The 20,580-nt window shown below is 35.2% G+C and overlaps 1 protein-coding gene across 5 annotated transcripts in view; it reads right to left on the bottom strand.

Annotated features, from left to right (window-relative positions):
- Positions 1-20,580, bottom strand: part of LOC127965048 (double-stranded RNA-specific editase 1) — a 155,442-nt gene that overhangs the window by 10,097 nt on the left and 124,765 nt on the right. For 4 of the 5 annotated variants that reach the window (XM_052565592.1, XM_052565591.1, XM_052565593.1 and 1 more), the window contains 7 exons: positions 20,433-20,510; positions 15,377-16,296; positions 10,421-10,535; positions 9,967-10,135; positions 8,683-8,834; positions 8,052-8,220; positions 2,797-2,978 (listed from right to left, as the gene is read on the bottom strand). In XM_052565592.1, the coding sequence (XP_052421552.1) occupies positions 2,797-2,978; positions 8,052-8,220; positions 8,683-8,834; positions 9,967-10,135; positions 10,421-10,535; positions 15,377-16,296; positions 20,433-20,460 (1,735 nt within the window). In that variant the 5' untranslated portion in view covers positions 20,461-20,510. The remainder of the gene's footprint in view (positions 1-2,796; positions 2,979-8,051; positions 8,221-8,682; positions 8,835-9,966; positions 10,136-10,420; positions 10,536-15,376; positions 16,297-20,432; positions 20,511-20,580) is intronic. The other variant, XM_052565590.1, reaches the window with a different exon arrangement.

Raw genomic sequence — 20,580 nt, 5'->3', positions numbered from 1 at the left:
TTTGTGAAGCGCTTCGTGTTTTCGTTTCACCACTGAATGGGATCTTCATCTGGTGGAATACATGGCTCCAGCAAGAACTGTTCCCACTCATCTCGGCTGGACTCTCTGTAATCATTGCTGGAGAACTGGCTCAGCCTTTTCCCTGCATTCTCCAAGTGAGCGGTGTTTATTTGCTGCTTGAGAGATGCCGCAACAATGTTCTTGAATTCGGTCAATTTCTGTGATTCTCCACAGCATATTTGAAGTACTGTAGAAGACCGCAGTTCTTAGGGGCAGTACATATAACGCGTATTTTGCACGCTCAAGTTAGTTATTTCCAATGTAGGCGCGCGGTATGCGCGCTCATAATTCAAGTTAAAAACATCTCAACTTTTCAGAATGCCGCAAGCGCACCGCAGGTCATGTGACAAGAACTAAACATTCAGCTGCATCCTTTCCCTTAACAATGTTGAAAGCTCAGCTAAGATGAAGGAACAGCTGATCATAGCTATATATGGATTGCCATTTTGAAATTAATTTAATAGCAGAGCTACTGAAAGCGATTTTTTTGTGCTGCAGATCCATTTATCCTTTGCTGAAATTTCCGCATCTTCATGGAGAGAGCGCGTCATTGTTGCTTAGCAACGACAGATGCCTCAGGAGCGCTTCTGCCCGAGCGCTTTGGAGAAGGAGAAAGGGGAGCGCCTAGCGTTTTCCATGCGTTTTAGGCGCGATATGTGAATGGCGCCTTATTCATTAATTAATTATTTTTTGCTTGCATACATCTTCAAATATGCTGTGGAGAATCACAGAAAGTGAGCGAATTAGGTTTTATTGTTAATTTTTTTTTTTTTTTTTTTTTTGCATAATTTGAATATCATTTTTATTTATCGAATAATTAGAGCAGAGCGAATATTCGAATCTTCAACTATCCGTGCACACCCCTAGTTAACATGGGTGCGTAAAAAAATACGCAACGCATACGCAACGCAGACGGAGTATTTATGAAACGGGCGTTAGAGCTTGCAGGCTGCCTGCGTTGAGACGCGCATCTCAGGTACGGCTTGAGCTGCGCGGAAAACGCCTGAATGCTAGAAATAGAACTGACGCCTATTTTCCACGGGACACGCAACCGTTTTGGAAGCGTTTCCTGGCTAAATAGAATAGGAAAATATGTTTATATGTCATTTTGTACACAGATACATATTAATTCATGACACTTTGATGTTTGAAAGTCTACAGGTTGACATAAATTCAAATATAAATGTAAAAAAAATAAATGAATAATTATCGATTATCAAATATTGCACCTGTCAAACATACTTAGTCTATTTTGCTGTTAATACTGTTGACGGTGTCCTTTATCAGTAGGCTTTATATTTATGCTCAACATGAAGTATAGATATTATTGTCATGAAGACAAGAGCCTGGTCTGTCGGCGGTCTCCCTGTTACCTACAGCAGCAGGCACGGTACGGTTCGGTTGAAGCAGGCTGGGATTGGTAATGCTGCACTGTAATCATAGTTATTTATTTATATTTTTCATTATATTTTATTATATGATATTGGTTTGAGACTGAGAGTATTTTAATTAATGGAGAACTTTGCACAGTATTTTATTTCTTATTCTTTTTTTTATTTTAAATATATTTTATTAAAAAGTATATAAAAAAAGTGTATAGTAATAAACAACCTGCAGTTTAATGTTTGCATTTCTTTCCCTTACTGTACCAAAAATGAACCGAACCGTGACTTTAAAACCGAGGTACGTACCGAACCGTGATTTTTGCGTACCGTTACACCCCTAAAAAAAAAAAAAAAAAAAATATATATATATATATATATATATATATATATATATATATATATATATATATATATATATATATATATATATATATACATACATACATACATACATACATACATACATACATACATATATGTATATATATATATATATATATATATATATATACATATATATATATATACATGAAAAAGTCAGGAGCCTGGTGGAGGGCGGCGATTTAGGACGGGGTGCCGATGACAATCATACATCTATGTATTAAATGCAAAACTATTAAATATGATCTTTATGCATTTAAAAAATTCTGCCTCTGAGCATCTTTTGGTTTGTTTTATTCGAGTTAAATTCTTTTAGGCAAGCTTCTATACGTAGCAACTTTAAAATACACTTATTACTCAATAAAATTATTCATCTGACTGTGTGACTGATAAATTTTGCTACATTGACCATTATTGAATGAACTGAATCAACATTGTTTTTAACTGAATGATTACAGTATTTGTCTTTGTATCATATTTGATGATTTAAAACAAAAAGTACTGTAGAGTATAAAGTGCTATATAATAAAGCTTACTTGACTTGACTACTTGACCTTATGACTACAACTACCATCATTTGAATTGTCCTAAAATTCAGAAATTATTGTATATTATGGGATTTTTTAAAACTTATTTTTTATTACTGATCATACATCAAACTGGCGTTTCCTAATCCTGCTATAGGCTGTGTGGGATTATTTTCCAGCTTCCTCTTTATACAAAAAAGAAAAATTGAGAGAAAATGAGAGAAATCAGCAGGGGAATCTTGGATTTGAGGCACGGTATGAATTACTGAAACAGGCCGGCAGTGGAGAGCAGGCCCATCTAAATTCCAGTAATTCATCAAACCATGGGGAAATTGAAGGCGAGTGGGGCAAACTGTCCGTCTAGTAAATGGTAATACAATTTGACACGGGTGCCATTTTCAATGATTTGCGAGTGGAAATGCGCCGGTGTGATGTTGTCTTACCGCTGAGCAGGGGGCGGTTGAGGGCGAATTGTTGGGGCAGGTCTTCGATGTCAGCGATCCGCTGGTACATGGCTCGAGAGAGATGATCAGCGTGATACAGGCTGCCCAGGATGATGCTGGAGAAGTAGATGGGCTCAGTGAAGTAGCTCATTAGAGAGCCCTGGATGCCCACCACGTTCCACCTGCAGGAAAACACACACACACACGCATGTCCAGATTTGATATTGGGCACCAAAGCAGCAACCTTACACAGACTGTTAAAAAGACTAACAATAATCAGCACTGTCATTTATTAATATTGCTATAAACTGCACAGACCCAACAGTACTGTATGCAGATAAAGTTAGAAAAATAATGGAAGATGCGAAAAGGAGTTATTGGACACGCAACAATAAAAGGTATGAGAAGAAACATTGACAAGCCTATTTACTGAGCAAAGTTTTTATTTTCATTATATTTAATTAGAATTTATTTACTTATTATTGAATTCAATCATAATATAAATATTTTATATATTTTTTTATATGCATTTATTTTCCTGTACACAACCCCATCAAAACAGACCTGCGGCCCATTTTTTTTATATTAAAGTTATAATTAATTTAATTATTATTACATTAATTATAATATAATTTTAATTACTGGCATTGTGTTGTTTTCCCCTTGCTGTACGCAACCCCATCAAGTCCTGCATCCAATTTCTATCATAATTCATTATAATTAATTTAATTATTCTTACTTTTTTATTTATTTAATTATTTTATATATATTTTTTATTGTCATTGTGCAATGATTTCCCCCTGCTGAACGCAGCCCTGCCAGAACACGCTAGTTGCCCATTTTTATTATAATAATACTTCAATTATTATTACATGTATTTATAATTATTTAATAATTTTATTATCACCATTTTGCATTGTTTCTCTCCACTTGTTGAATGCAGTCCCATGAAAACAGACCTGTGACCGTTTATTATCGTAATTAATAATTAAAAAAAATATTTTATAACTTTTATGAATTGCCATTTCACATTATTTCTCTCCATTCTGTACGTAAACACAATAGAGGACCATTATCATAATTAAATACAATTATTACCACATTCAGTTATAATGCAATATTACAGTTTTATCATTGACATTTTGCATTGTTTTTTTCACATCACTTTATTTGCCACCCAATTTTAATTAAATAATGATTATGTTTATAATTAATATTAAATTCAAATAGAATTTACACTTCTTACACAACCCCACCAAAACTTTTTTTCTTCTTTTCTTTCTTTTTTGATTGCAACCCATTTTTGGGTCCCGGCCCACCGCTAGACACACCGACTACACTGTTATTGCATTGACTCGTCATTACAAGAGTCCATCTATTTTGGATTTCATTTGTTACTAGCTTGAAGCATTTCCAGCAGTTTAACATAATGAAACACCGTTGGGGTTCCTAATCTCATTCCATCTAAAACACTGCAAAAATTACCACGTTCAGGTAGATGGAACATAAGACAACCTCGAGCTACAAGAATCCAAAACACAAAAGCTAAAAAAGCAATCTGGCCAGAAGCCCAGATGTGAATGATTTTCAAATTATATATAAAAAAAGCAACAGTGGAAGAATTGTTCAATTAGTGCAGTTCTTCCAAAGCACCTCGTTTACGTGTTTTACTCATTTACTCACCCACTGGGTCTCCCTCCTCAGCCGTACACAATCAAAAGGCCTAATCAGGCCCAGATCTGCTCCCCAAAACAACACCTGCTGTATGCAGCTGAGAAGAACCCAGACTCAAGTGATTGGAGTCGTTCTCGTCCGACCAATCAACAGCCTCCGATGCCAAAGAGACACAGTCCAACTTCTCCTACCGCTAGTAATACCACTTTGCTAAGCACTTCCCTCCTGTAGCCAGAACACTCTGCAGCTAATTTAAAGTTTCTGCTGGTGTTTATCAAGTCTACTTGCTTAACTAGACAGCTTTTCACAGTTTTGTTGACGGTAACCCCACAAATCCAGTGATTATTTCATCCTTAAAAGCATTCATTGCATTCAATTGTGTTTCGCAGAAGCCAGCAAATCAAATAGGGAGTGTTTGAGAGTTTTTGAGTGCAATATACAGCCAGTGAATGGACTTCGGGTGGTCGTCTGAGACTAGCCTTGGACAAGAACACTTGACCCTGGCAGTAAGAGGGAAATAAAAAGCCACACATTACAGATCAGAAGTTAAAAACCCAGGGCAACAGTTAATAATTCAGTCTTATGATATATAGATATATATCAGCAAATGTGCCATTAGATTTTTCTTGATCATTTCTGAAGAATCATGTGACACTGAAGACTGAAATAATGGCTGATGAAAAGCCATCACATAAATAAATAAATACAAATTATATATTAAGCACATGAAAATATAAATACTATATTTAATTATTATTTATTTGCATTTGATTCTGTTGTAAGTTTATGCAAAATAATAAAACAGGAGACCCCAGACAGATTTCACTGTTTCACTGAAATAAACAACATGCATTGGAGCTTCTTATATTCTTAGTATTATTTCAGACATAGGCTCATCACCTCCTGTGAAAAATTCACAGGAACCCCCTCCAGCCGCTGTGTCCCGGTTTGAGACCATGTTACTAGCAGAGCAGATACAGGTCCTGATGGATGAGACACAGTCCTATCAACACACATGCTCATACATCTCAGCAGATGGGCTGCTTTTCCTTGAGAGTGAGCTGTGAACATCACTTCTGCTGTGTGTGAGTGTCCCTGAGCAACACATAAACCAGCCCAGCCCTGACTAAACACTGCTTTCCTAGGAAAACCAGAGCAATAAACTTAATACACTGATAGAAAACAGATACTGAAAACATGAAACGCTCACTGTCTACTTCTCATTTTAGATGCCAACACATACAGCATATAAGTATTAAAGGGACAGTTCACCCCAAAATTAATTTTTTTCATACCATGGAAGTCAATGGGTACCGTCAACTGTATTTTTTTTTTTACCAAAATAACTGAAAATATCATCATCTGTGTTCATCAGAAGACAGAAACTCATACATTTACTCATGATTTGAGGGTGTGAAAAATGCAGTATTTATTTTTTGTTATCTTAGTTTGATAGAGACATTTTTTTTTAATAAAATTATTTTATTGTTTTGAGTATTATTTTGAATCAATTTTTATTTAGCTAAAATGTATATATATTAATAAAAAATTACACACACACACACACACACACACACACACACACACATATAACATTTTCAGTTACATTTTTTTTTGTTTCAAGTAATGAAATATGTTTCAGTTTAAGTTTCAATTATCCTTGGTATTAAGAAGGTTAACCCTAATATTTAAAAATAATTTCTTTAAGACACTGAAGCATGATTTTCAGTGAATAGTAACCTAAATTTCAATCTGTTCCTCAAAGCTATTATATGACTGCTGACTAAGAAGAGTCATATGTATATATTCTTTTATCGTAGTCTTTCGTCATGTATTGAGACTAAACAGTCTTGACAATCACAATCCCCATCCTCTCAGCTCTCATCCATCTCCTTTAGAATTGCAAAGAAAAAACGAAACAAAACAAAAATGAAATCAGAGCGATATGGAAAGAGAAACAGCCACGCTGTATTTTAGGTGGGATCATTTCTTTCATATTGCTTTTGCAAAGAAATTTAGCGCTTTTATTTTTGGATTACAAATAAAACAAAACAACATGAGAAAAAAGTAGTTCTGTATTTTCAACGCTGGCCCCAAACAAACAAATAAATAAACATAATTTATCAAAACATTAATATATGATAAATAGATACTGTGGGATGAGGATGATATATATGTGACCCCGGAGCACAAAACCTCTCAAGTTGCTGTTGTATATTTTTAGCAATAGCCAAAAAATCATTGTATGGGTCAACTTATAGATTCCTTTATGCCAAAAATCATTAGAATATTAATTAAAGATCATGTTCCATGAAGATATTTTATAAACTTCCTACCGTAAATATATAAAAACTTTATTTTTTATTAGTAATATGCATTGCTCAGATTATAGATTTACAAATAGCTGCATCTCGGCCAAATATTGTCAGATCCTAATAAACCATATATCAATGGAAAGCTTATTTATCCAACTTTTAGATGATTTCTATTCAGAAAAAATGACACTTAAGACTGGTTTTGTGGTCCAGGGTCACATTTAAAGTATTGAGCCTTTGGTCACAGCTGTCGCTGACACGTCCTCATCTGTCTGAAGAAGACACATCACAACCCTGACCACACAGGAGAAATGAACACTCCCTCCTACACTGTTAATACACTCTTCTTTATTTAACTAAGGTTACAGTAATGTTGAACCATGCACTTCTTCCCCTGTCAATTATAAGAGCCAATAGGCAATTAAATTCACAAAGCCCTTGTTCTCTTCCCAGCGGTGACAGGTACAGCGTGTACCTAGTGCAGAGAGATTAACCAGAAGGTTCTGGACTATTGCTTTTGCTGAGCTGTCTGCTATTCTAATGGAGAGGGCTGACAATAGCGTCGCTCCAGAAGTAAGGGAGCTCCCTAACTAGACAGCATTTTTAGAAGTAAAGGTAGAAAGAACATTATGCTCAAACTGTAAAAGTAGCATTACAACCCCAGTGTGACAAGTTCGGCTAAGACAAATTAAAAATATTTGTATTTCTTTAAATAACAGGAAGTAGCATTTTAAAAACTAAATTTGATTAAAAAAAAACAACAAAAAACATTGTTATTTTTTATATGCATATTAGCAAACAATGGCTTTAAATAACATGCTTATGGAATTCAGTTCAGGAATCAAGATTAAATATTTTTGTATATTTTTCATTTAATGCTTAATTACTTTTTTTAACAATTACAGTTATTATATATTATAACACTATTTATATATATTTTTTTAAATCTATATAAAATGTACAACAAACTAATGCAGTATAACTAATATTTTTTAATAATCGGCTATATTTTATCAGCTACTAACAGCTATAAACCTCAAAAAAATGTACATTGGATAGAAACATCTGTAAAACTGAGCCCTGCAGCTGTGATCCTTTTAGTGTTGTTGCTGACACAGAGCAATCAGATACATTTATATTTCTGCACTTCCACTGCATTATTCAAGATTCACGTTTATATATCTGTTCACATTTATACTAGATCAGTCTTTATCAGTTAAGATGTCTATGTAGATATGTATGTGTGTATGCATGCTACCAATCTACCTTGCGATTTTGTCACTGCAGGACATCGTAAGGAGCCGCTCGCCCTGCAGGACTCCGTCCCACGTCTGGATGGTGTTGCTAGAGCGCACCGGGATGGTTCCCTCTCCAGACTCGATCTTGGTCCTCAGCTGGCCCCTTGCCTTCCTGTTCGGGTGTCTGTCTCCCTGGTCTGAATTAGACAGAGAAATAAACATTTAAAAAGAATGGGCGGCTCTGAAATGTTTGATCTACTTCAACAAACCAGTAACTGATTTAATCAACCAATAACACTCGCCAATGTTTAGTTGCTTCAACTGCTTAATAATTGTGTGACATATAAAGCCAAGCAAAATGATTTAAATGCATCGCTCAAGAGCGGAATCAATCAGGCCACAAGGGGAGTCAACAAAGCCTGCTAATTAAAAACACTGATGAAATTTGTTTTCGGCATGCAGTCAGACACTCGAGTGAAATTATAATGAAATGCGACCTGATCATAAGAGGACCCATCCTTATCTTAATTGAATATAACGAATCAGTTTCGATCATTCATTTCAAACAAGTGTTTGAGTAAAACACATCCTCATCCACCTCCTGCCAGATCCTGTGTAAAGCACGGAATAGTTTGCTTTTATTGAAGCCTCAGTCTCACCCTCGACACCCGCCTCGTGAGGAGAGAAGATCCGGGCATCTCCGCAGGGCGATGTGCTGATATAAAGATGAAACTGGACGTTGTCTTTCAGCCGGAAGCCACGCTTGTCACACTGCGTGAATATGGACTTTTGGTGCTCCTCTTTATTGTTACTAAATTTAGAGACAAACGGCAGAAAAATTCTTCTCAATTCTACTCATGTACAGATACAAAACCATATGACCATAATTATTTTGACACACTGAACTTTAAGACAAACATTTAAAGGTGTGCTCTTTATAAATTTGTATTTAATAAATATCTCATACACTGACTTTTGAAACTGAAAAACCTGAATTGCATATAAAAATGTAATATGAAACCACAATAAAATCACCATTATAATAATTTGTTTAAAAGTTTGTGTTTACATAATAAATGTACTATGTGTGGAAGGTGTATATTTATATATTAATCAACTTTTAATACACATACTTTAGTACAGGCTTAATCAATTTGACAGTACTAATTATAATGATCACTTTTATAGATTATAAAATGTATTTTATTTTAAATTTCATAACTATTTCAATAGATTACAGTATTTGGTAGTTTAATAAGTTGCAAAAGGCTAGCTCATGATTAATCTATATCACGTATTAAAGCAGAGAAGAAATATTATATAGCACATAAGTACACTGTTTGTTTTGGTTCATTTGAATAACATATAGCTATGATATAAATACATATTAGTGCTGCCAAACGATTCATCGTGATTAATCACATCGAAAATAAGTTTTTGTTTAAATAATATATGTGTGAGTACGGTGTATATTTAGTATTTTTTCCCCTGGGTCATTCCATTTTATTACACAGAACTTATTTGGTTTGTTTTCTTTTTATATATGGATTACCGACATCTGGTGAAAATTTCATGTGAATAGCATCTGTAGAAATATATTTACTGAGAAAAATGGCAATGTGTTCAATAATTATTTTACCCACTGTATATACTGTTGTTCGTGTGCGTGTATATATTTTATTGCATTTTGTTTTTTATCATGAACTTTTCTAGATTACCATTTGAAATATATTTCCATACAAATGAAATTCAATCAAATTGAAGGTTTAATAAATTTAAATCGTAAATTCATCTCTATTAAAAGTGCATCTGTATTTAAAATGGTATACTATAACACAAAACATTAAATGAAAAACTGTTTATGAGTTTAATTTCCCTTCATCATGCTGTGGTGATGTATGAGACATCCACAGACATGCAGGAGAGTAAACCCAGCGTCTCACCTTAAGAAGTGCTCCAGCTGCATGTAGAGATACCTGATCAGAGAGCGGCGAGCGATGATTTCAGCGTGACAGTCGTTGAGCGCCAGGCCACGGTCGCTCATATACTCCCCGTTTATACACTTGGTTCCCGTGGAGACGCAGATGACCTGAGCGTCCTTGACATCGGTGCCTGAAATAAAAGCAAGAGGAATCCCACCAACAAAAAACACAAGACATGAAACCAGCTGCACTGAAGTCGAGGAATATCTAGAGTCAACATTCAGGTTCTGATTTCATTAGTGATCCGTTTAGTAACTTAAGCATCCTTCATTTAAAAGTACAGAAAATAAGTCAGTTCAGTCGGTGAGTGATTCAGATTGATTACTACAGAGTCTTTTTTTTTTTTTCTTTTTTAAACATTCTTAAAATTTGAAATGGAACCGTATTTGAATAAAAATCGTACACGGAACTCTACCTGTTGTCATGACCACACCAGCCAGAACTTTCCGTCGTGCATGTGGAGATGTGAAGTTGTCAGTGAGCTCGCTGAATTTGTCCACTACCAGACGAGAAACGGCATCTGCAAGGACCTGGGTAAAGAGCATACAGATGTCAGGCTTCACACAGACTGCAATGCTAACATCAATAACACATGCTATAGGCAGGCATGCTATATTCAGAACAGTACATGACTCATGGGTACAGAAGGCCATTTCTATCACGGACCAAACATTACAAAGGTAACTGATGTTTCATTTCATAATTCTGCCTTTGTCTCGCATAACATAGAAAATAAATCAGAATTTACCTGAAATTGCATCAAATACAGTTATAAATAAGTTATAAAATCAGAATTCTGACTTTTGTCTTTGGTTTACATATCACAGTTTGTTTTTATTGCTTATGCCATGTAATTAAAACATACAATTAAAATATACAAACTGAGATATAAATTTTGTAATCGCACAAATCCAGTTTTTATTTTTTCCACCCTGTTGCAGAAACAAGCTACCATATATGGGTGCATATTTTTCAAATATAATACAATTATCACTTTTTATCCTGTTTTTATCCCCTATCGCTTTCAATAAACTTGCTTCAGTATGTAATATCCACTTCTCATAATCCAACCGGTTACTGACGGATAAAATCGAGTCATGGTTCGACATTCTTTCTTTTTGAATATGCAATCCACGAATAAAAAATTTAACTTAAAAGTAAAATGTAATACTGAGTTTTGTAATGGACAGAACACAAATGAAACTCAACTGAATATTTCATTGAACCTGTTCCTCTGTGGATGACTATAAAGCAAAATTTACCGCAGACCTCAGATTCACCTTCTGCTGCTGCAATAAAATATCAATATTTCATCGAAACCCTTCAGGCACCTCTGTGATTCCTTTCCGCTAACAGTGCCCTCCACTTCACATTCCTTAAGCTCCCTGCTAATATGCTGGAAAATGATTATGCCAGGGAAAAATCAATGGCCGAATGGGCAAGAATTAGAGACATTAGTCTAACATTACTTCCCAAATACTTGGGAGTCACTCGCTCGGAGACGGCTAATGGGAGATTTAAGTGGAGCGTACACTCGATATATTAGTGAAATCTCCCACCGAACAGAAGGCTGCATTTTACTCTCATGATAAAACACACTAGTTTCCACCATCATCTTTATTTGCTTTCATTTCCCACTAGCGCCTGGGGACAGATGACAGAAATTCACTGGCCAACTAGACGCTGACAGATTTCACATGAGAGGAGCCTAGAAAACCAAGAAACTGGAAAAAGGAGGCTAACGCAGCATGCTAAAAAAACAAACAAACAAACAAACAAACAAAAACTTAGACTTAAGAAATTGCATATATAATTTATCATTTTAAGTGGCAATTACTGTGTAAATTATTGAGTAAATGTATATATAAAAAAAATTATAAATATCAGATATATTATTAGCTAATATGTGCCATAGAATATAATTATTATTACACACACACACACACAATCAATTATTATTTTTATATATTAAAATTTAATCTCTATATATTCCAATGTTTAAACATTTATGTAAGTAACATTACACTAATAAAATAAAATACAAATAAGTATTATTTACAAAAAAAATATTTGTATACACAATATACTATATATATATATATATATATATATATATATATATATAGGAAAACTATATCTGTATTATATGAGAATGTTTTAAATAATGGGCATTACAATTACCATTACCAAAATGTGGCATTATCTGATACTTTTACAGCAAAAATGAACACTGTCATAACACATTACTTTGACATATACATTACTCGATACATTATATACTCTATATATTATATATTTGACATATGGCCCACTGTCACTCCTCCTACTGTATATCATTCAACCTTTCATTGTGGATGTAAGGTCAGTCTGTATCGCCACACAAGAGCAGGAAAAACATGCCTGAAACGATCAGAGTCTATTTAACCTCTCGCCATCTGATTAATACAAATGCACCTCTCCACCTTGGGTCTCGTATTGACAGCATGTTAAATATGCGGCAGTCAGATTAGGGATGGATAATGGGGGTCTGCATTCATGGCGCTGTATCTGTCACGCAGACAGACAGCCCAAGAGCCTTCAGCATCAGAGACTAAACATGCCGCTGACGGGACTGCTCTTTAGTGGACAGGTAGTGGGCAGGCTGAAACAAAATGTTCTTGTTTTGACACGGTTCAGAGGAAGATGTTAATTAAGATTGGGTCGCTTCCAGGCCTGGCCTTATCTCAAAAGCAGGATTAACAGAGGATTTTAGAAATGTGTAAATAGACGTCTTCTCACATAAACGCCAGTCGTTGGTCATTTCAGACTCACTGTTGTTTCACTGACAGGAGTGAGCAATATATTGAATATGCATGACATATATCCAATGCTTTGCTTGTGAAATGACATTATGGGATTCACCAAGTTGTTTAATGATTTTAACATTTTTATTTAGCCACATTTCTTGAAGACCAATTCTAAGGTCCTAATTTGTCTAAACATTTGCATGTACAAAAATGTAAGTTCAGGACAATTAAGTAAATCAATTTAGAATTTCAAAAAATCAGTCAAAAATGATGAGTCTCAACATGAATTTTTTTATTATGTACATAAAAAACATTTAGATAAATGAGCTACTATGTGCAGATATGTTGGTGAAAAAGGTTAAGTCCTCTTTTGGCATAATATAAAAATAATAAACAATATAATAATAATTGTATATGCATAAATGCATAGAAGACATAACGTATATAACATATGCATACACAATGTAATAGTAAAACAAACAAAAAGAAAATTGAGCAAAATAGCTAATAAATGAAATGTATGAAAGAAGAATACCATCAAATGTAATAAAACATATCAAGAAAGGTTTTTAAGCTATATCACTCAATCCATCCCAATATTTTAACAGAGCTCATCTTCATTTCCATTAGGCTTTGTTCCTAATGCAGACGGCCGTTTGTGCTGGTTTAGCGCAGCACGTTATAAGGCTTTAATGATGTTCTCTGATAAACTCAAACAGATCAGAAACTTCAATGAAACACTAAGAGATGTGAAGGATCGATTTTTTTATATTCATCAGATTGTTACAGATCAGATACAATCAGACTTTATCAGCAAATCTGGTGTGTGTGCTAAAGAACCCGCAGTACGAGTTTTTAAAGGTTTAAATGATGTTCAATGGTAAAGTTTAAATTTGTGAATACTTTTATTAACTATTACTGTAATGCAGTCTTCTACAACATGTCTTTACCAATTGCGGCCAGCTTATCTCTAGGGTATTAATAAACCATCACTATTTACTGCTGCATAGCTGTTAATAAACTTGGTTTATAAACCAGGAACTTGGTGAATAAGCCAAAAGGTTAAAGGCCATTTAAGATGCATGGGAATTGATTTGTCTATGTTGTGTTACATCTAGATGTTTTAATGCTAGACGCCAACCCACATCTGTTTTGCTGTCGCATTGTGTCTCAACGGTTAACTTCATAGTTCATCTCGTGGTTTTGGAACATGCTCTGTGTGAATGAACGCTTAAAGGCATTACTCACACCCATGTTGTAAACCCACAGGAAATTGGTTAATCTTCCAAACACAAATCAAGACATTTTTAATGAAAGATTTCTGCACCTCCACTGAAAGTCCAGATAACCAAAACTGAAAAGATCCAAAAGGTTCACAAAGGCGTCATTCAACAAATCCATATGAATCGAGCTGTTTAAGCCAAGTCTTTTGAAGACATGCTGCTGCTTTCATTACTGTGCTAAACATTTAAAAGATTGTGTTTTAATTTTATGGTAGATTAATATATTTACTTGTTTTACGTGAATGCATTTAACAACAATACAAAGAGCAATGTGTAACATTTTACCAGATTTAGTCCTACACTTTCTTTTATTTGTTCCCCACTAAATAATAGTTATTTCATTAAATATATAGATTTTATAAAGCTATTGTGCACTCGTGATTTTGTAGAATAACATTTGCTGCTGAATTATCCACCAACCTAGTTAAAAGTATTTTTGTCATAGATTATGATTATATATATTTTTTGAAATTAAAAGAAGTTGTCCATATTTAGAAGATTGTGTTGAACACACAAAAGATTGACTATCAGGTCAACACACAGAAGTATAGAAATTCTAAATTAATGAAAAAAGAAAAACACCTGCACTGGTATCGGATCAGGATCGGTATCTGCCGATACTCTGAATTTTCTGTATTGGATTGGTTCTGAAAAAAAATGTATTGTTGCATCCCTAGAACAAACCTCATTGATTCATTGTTTTTATTTAAACAAAAGCCTAAATAATTCATATAAAGTTTCATAACTCTTGGATACACCATTGCCTAAATCCATAACAACACTTCCTCCAGTGAAAATGTCCATCTTATGTTATCTGCTCACATAAGCGTACTTGATCTTTGAATATTTCTCTCCTGATTCAGATTAGATGACTTTTTCACTGGAGAAAGCATTATTATGGAGACAGCAACTGTTGTAAGTTAAAAATGTTTTAATGATGTGTTTATAAGCATACAGCTTTCAGTTCACAAGATGTTAATTGATGGACTGGGGTGGTGTGGATTACTTGTGGATTATTGTGATGTTTTTATCAGTTGTTTGGACTCTCATTCTGATGGCATCCATTCACTGCAGAAGATCCATTGGTGAGCAAGTGATGTAATGCTACATTTCTCCTGTTCTGTTCTGTTCATTTTGGGTGAACTATTCCTTTATTAAACTATTTGGGAGATTTGATTACTTGGACTTTTAATGAAGGAATCATAAATGACCACAGAAGTTTCAGTTTTGGGTGAACTATACATCAGTCATTATGTGTAGCCAAGTTTTCTGGTCAGTATGAAAGACTTGTAGATCTCTTACCTGCGGCAGGTGCAGCTGTAGCCCTTCTCTTGGGATGGGTTGGCGGGACGGGGTCTGGTCCAGTTGCATGTTGAAGAGCGCCGACAGAGCCGCTTGGGCAGCCCTGGCTTTAGCAAGTTTCTTATTTCGGCCTGAGCCCTCAAAGGTCTGCAAGTCCACGGTCACCGACATCACAAAGTTCTTAGCGTGGCTCTCCCCGCTCTCTGACACGAACTCGTATTTGAGGCCCGGCCGCAGCTCGTTGAGAATCATGACAGGGTTTTTGCCGCTGGTCGAGGAGGAGGGTGGTGGCAGCGGCGCCTGCACGAGGCTGTTGGTACCTGGCACCTGGGGCACAGGATACTCTCCCAGCGGTTTTAAGGAGCCGTTGCCGTTGGAGCCCAGAAAAAACGTTTCCTCAGACGGTGCCGGCGTCTCAAACCCGTTGAAAAGCATGTCAGGGAAGTCAGCCTGGTCGGAGGTGAAATCCGTGTTGACGGTGAGAGTACGGCCCATGGCCAGGTGCGCCTCAGATGCATTTGGGAACTGCACAAAGGAGCGCAGTGCCTTCTCGGCGGCGTTCAGCTTGGCCTTTTTCTTTGTAGGCCCCGAGCCCTCGAACAACTGACCGTTTACTTCAACAGTCATGACGAAGACTGGCGCGTGGACTGGGCCGGTCTGCGAGAGCAGCTTGTACTGGAGACCCGGTTTGATCTCGTTCAGCTGCATCAGAGCGTTCTTGGGCAGAACCGGCCCTGGCGTTTTCTTACGTTTCTTGGCTCTGAATTTGGAGTGCGCGTGGCCATTGTTGCCCTCCTCCAGGGGCCGCTTGCGACCCCCTCCTCCACTACCATTGGGGAGCTGCTCCACCAGGCCAGCTCCCTCCTTAGAAGAGACGTTGTCCAGGTTGCGGTTTTCCTTTACGTCGGTGCTGCATGAACCTGCGGTGCCCAGAAAGAGTAACTTACAACGCCTTCGTTGCAGGATCTTGTAAATGTAAAATTTATAGATTCCTTTATCTTTCTTTGTAACCGAACAAGTGATGTGTGTTCCTTTTGTTGTGTGTGCCGAGGGATTCTAGCATGACACTTTTTGACTAATCTTGTGAAAAATCATTATGAGAGAAATTTCTGAGATGACACTGACCAAAAAAAAAAAAAAAAAAAAAAAAAAACATTTCAAGAAAAAAAAAAGGATTAATTAGCATAATTAAGGAAGACCATGAGGTATAAAATCTAAATGATCATAATCATCAGTTTAATTTAAAGTACAGTTTCAGTTTTGCAGGCAATGGCCCATGCAGAGTCAATCAATCATCTTGTTGGAGATAAAATATCTATTAATGGAGAACAAAAGCAAAGCTTTAAAAAGACTAAAAACGACTTAAATCAGTCTCGTTTTGAGGAATGACAAATTTTCTTTTTATAAGTGGCTATGAAAATACCAATAAAACTGGGTGAACACTAAACAATACAAGATTAAATATTATTAATGTGTTTAGTGTGGTGTTTTGTGACTTTTTCTTTATCAACCAATCAAGCATCATATTTCAACCTGAAAAAATCGAAAGATAGAATATATATATATATATATATATATATATATATATATATATATATAAAAAAGAAAAGAAAAAATACTGTAGTCAGTTACTTTAAAATACAAATAAAATACTTAAAAACTAAAACAAACAAACAAGTCTACATGAAATTATTAGGCTTGGCACTTTGTCTGGATGACATTTTATATATATGTAAAACTCTTTTTCACTCCTAAAGGTCTCAATAAGGTTTTAGAAATAATAAATTAATTAATTAAATGCCTTAAAAAAAAAAAAAAAAAAAAAAAAATTGGGGTGAAACAAAACCTTGACATTTTTCCATTAGACTTGTCTCATGTGTGTCCTTTTACAGATCACAATTGTTTTGCATTTATAAGCAGACGAAACACACATCATCATGTCCTGTTGACAAAGCGGATGGAACTTTGGCTAAATTTTCATTTATAACATCCTTCAGCAAAAGCTCGCTAGGTTACTGCTTTCAGTGCTCTGGTAGAGAGAGAATAGCATCCGTGAACAGTAGGGGAACAGAGTAAGAGCTCTCTGCAAACAGTAGGAACAACAGGGTGGATAAGGGAGTGGGTGCAAGGCAGGAGGAGAAATAAAATGAAGATATCTGAGAAGAGAGAAAGCCATGTGAGAAAAAGACACTGGGGGAGCAAGAGAGAGAACGTGGAGGAGAAAGAACGAAAAACACATACAAAGAGGAGAGAATTATACAAAACAGTCTGTAGCAGAATCTGAAAAATAAAAACCCTTCTTATGTGGGTGAACGCACATATTCTGTTACAAACACACACTCACTCACATACTTTTCATCTTGTGTAATCAATTTGACCTCATGTGATTAATTCTGTTCTAAATAATGCAAAGCACTCTTGCTAAAACCAAGCTTTGATCCAAAACCTAGTGAGCTGCCTAATTAGGGGGAAATTTAAAGCATCATATGCCCCCCAAAGGGTACTTGTTGCATATTCAATCTCATTCATTGTGACAAACTTCATCCAAAACTCTACAATAATTGATCTACAACAGATGGTGTTAAAAACATGCAATGTAACAACAAATTGACTTACTTGCATAGTATTTGTGTTTGCTATGCATTTTTATGCTGATAAGATTAATCTCAAATCTTTTTAGTCAAATCTGTGCTTTGTGTTAGGATCGATTAACTGTATGATGCTCCCTTTCTAGAATCTTACAAAAATTGAGGTTAAATTTCAATTAAGAAGCAGGCTGCGAGACCCTGTTACAGCCAATGTTACACCGAACAGAAATAAACCCTAAAAGATTTATGCAATGCAACTTAACTTTAACAGCCCTGGAAAAACAAAAACTGCTTTTTTTTTTGTTTTCTAGAGATGTTCAAGCTGTCAGTTTAGAGAGCTGCCCACCATCAGCTGAAAGTCAAATCAATCGCACATGCTGAAAAAACATAAAACTAGCAGTTCTTGCAGTTGGCAGTTAAAAACATTGCCTTGCAACATGCCATAAAATGATTTTTAGTTCTAAATAAAACAGAATATTAGAGTATGTTTTACAAGGGAATACAACTTTAGTCTTTGTACTTCAAAATATTCATGTTTAATTCAGTGTGTTACTTGATGATTCTTTGTAACTATTTCTGAAATTTACCAGCAATTTCTCAGTTAAAATAATTTCTAATGCAATTTTTTTTTCAGTAGATGTAAAAGCACACATTACAGGATCTTTCCCCTACACACAGGAAGTACACAGAAGTCTAGTAGAGTCAAAAAGGCCACCATGTTGATTCTCAATTGGTGGATGGAAATGCAGTCGAAAGCACTTCTTGGTCAAAATGGTCAAAGCGTTCTGAAATTCCTATAGAGAAAATCAATGGAAAAATACTGGCTGCTTAAAAAAGAAAAAAAAGAAAGAAAGGGGGCAAAAAATAATAATTTTTTTATTATTAGTCATAGGGGTGGAAAATCTGGTGCTGAATGATAACTGTCGCTCATACCAAGCAATGAATCGCTGTGCATAATCCTTTACTTTCCTGCTCCTGATAGAGAAATACGCAATGTCACATGAAGAAAGCTTCTGGATATCAACTATGCTTATCAGAAGAAAATCTAAATAAGAAAGTGTCCGCTTCACTACAGATCCGTAATAAATGATGGGACCCTCCATTGTCAGTGGCTCTGAACAGAAGTGGCTGAGTGACGGGACAATAGAGGGTTAGATTTCCTCTGGGTTAACAACTCTTCCCAGAACCTTCTATTCAAAGCACTGCTGAATGAAGACGATTGGGACTCCGAGACAGGGAAAGAACGACGTGTACTTCATCAGCCTTAAATCAAATCAGTCTTCTTTGATCACATTCAAGTAAAGCCCAAAGAAATGGGGAATGTTTTCTAGGTTAACAGGTTATTGAGCATCAATACTCTTAGTTTGATGGATCCACTTTATATTAACAAAAAAAAAAAAAACATACTTAAAAAAAAAAAAAGATAATGTTTTAGTGTTTTAAAACAAATTAAAATAAAATTGTATTATCTCTAATATGTTTTCAATTATTAAAATACTATTTTTTTTCTACATTTGCAATGACATAAAAATAAGCACTTCAAGGCAAAAGAAAAAGAAAATTGTCATCATTTACTCACTATCACCTCATTTATATTTATATATTTGTTCATTATTCAGATCAATAGAATTAATAGAGTTAATAGAATCTTATGTAGTTTGAACCCCAACTTTCTTCAAAATATCTAAATATAATATAATAAATGATGACGGTTTTATTTTTTGGGTGTACTAAGGTAAAAACCAAAAGCAATTATTATGTTTTCTGGTCATATGTTATTTTTTCAGGAGCATGTTGTGCTGTATGTGGATACATCTGGCATACAGTATGTCTGATACATGTTTAAATGAACAAATATTTAAATATTTATATGAATCTAAGACATTATTGCCAACCAAATTCCATTTCATTAACTATTAAATGCCGTTTTATTTAGATGAAAACAAACTACATTAATCAGAACAAAAAGTTATTTTTAAAAAGGCTAAATTGTGGCCTGAATGGACTATCTGTTTGTTTTTTAATGCAATACCAGAATCTATTGTCAACTTTCATAGAAGAAAAAAATATTCTCTCATTATAAAATTTTTAAATTGAATCCATATGTTAATAAGACATTTAATCCCTCAACTAAATTTGGATTAACTTGATTAAAAAGTTGATTGTATCAATTGTATTAAAATCAAATAAAAGAAAAAAGGAGTAGAAAATCCCAATATTTAAAATGTTTGTCAGACAAACTTATGGGATTTCTGAATGAACTGAAGATGCAATATAAAAATTCTGTCCATGTTTAAACACTGGACTCAACAGTAAGTGACCTCGGACATCTCTTGTATGTGTGTGTCAGTGGGATCGATCGGTGTGAGGGGCGTAGAGAGGGATGGGCAGGCACATGAACCGTTCAGTAAGTGACACATTAGTTAAGGGGAGTGTGCAGGGTTTGGGGTTCAGACTCAAGCACTCACTCATGTTCTCCTCCTCATCAACATCCATGGTTGTGAAACGCCTTGATTGGCCCTGCGCTTGCTGAGCCCTGGCCACACCTGACGGAAACACAGACAGATCATCATTAGCAAATTCAAGGAAACAAACGCCCCCCTCCAATCATTAGTC

This window comes from Carassius gibelio, chromosome B9 (assembly GCF_023724105.1).
Source record: "Carassius gibelio isolate Cgi1373 ecotype wild population from Czech Republic chromosome B9, carGib1.2-hapl.c, whole genome shotgun sequence".
NCBI classification, from domain to species: Eukaryota; Metazoa; Chordata; class Actinopteri; order Cypriniformes; family Cyprinidae; genus Carassius; species Carassius gibelio.
The sequence above is the reverse complement of the archived record's forward strand: the minus strand, read 5'-3'. Positions and strand labels throughout refer to the sequence as shown.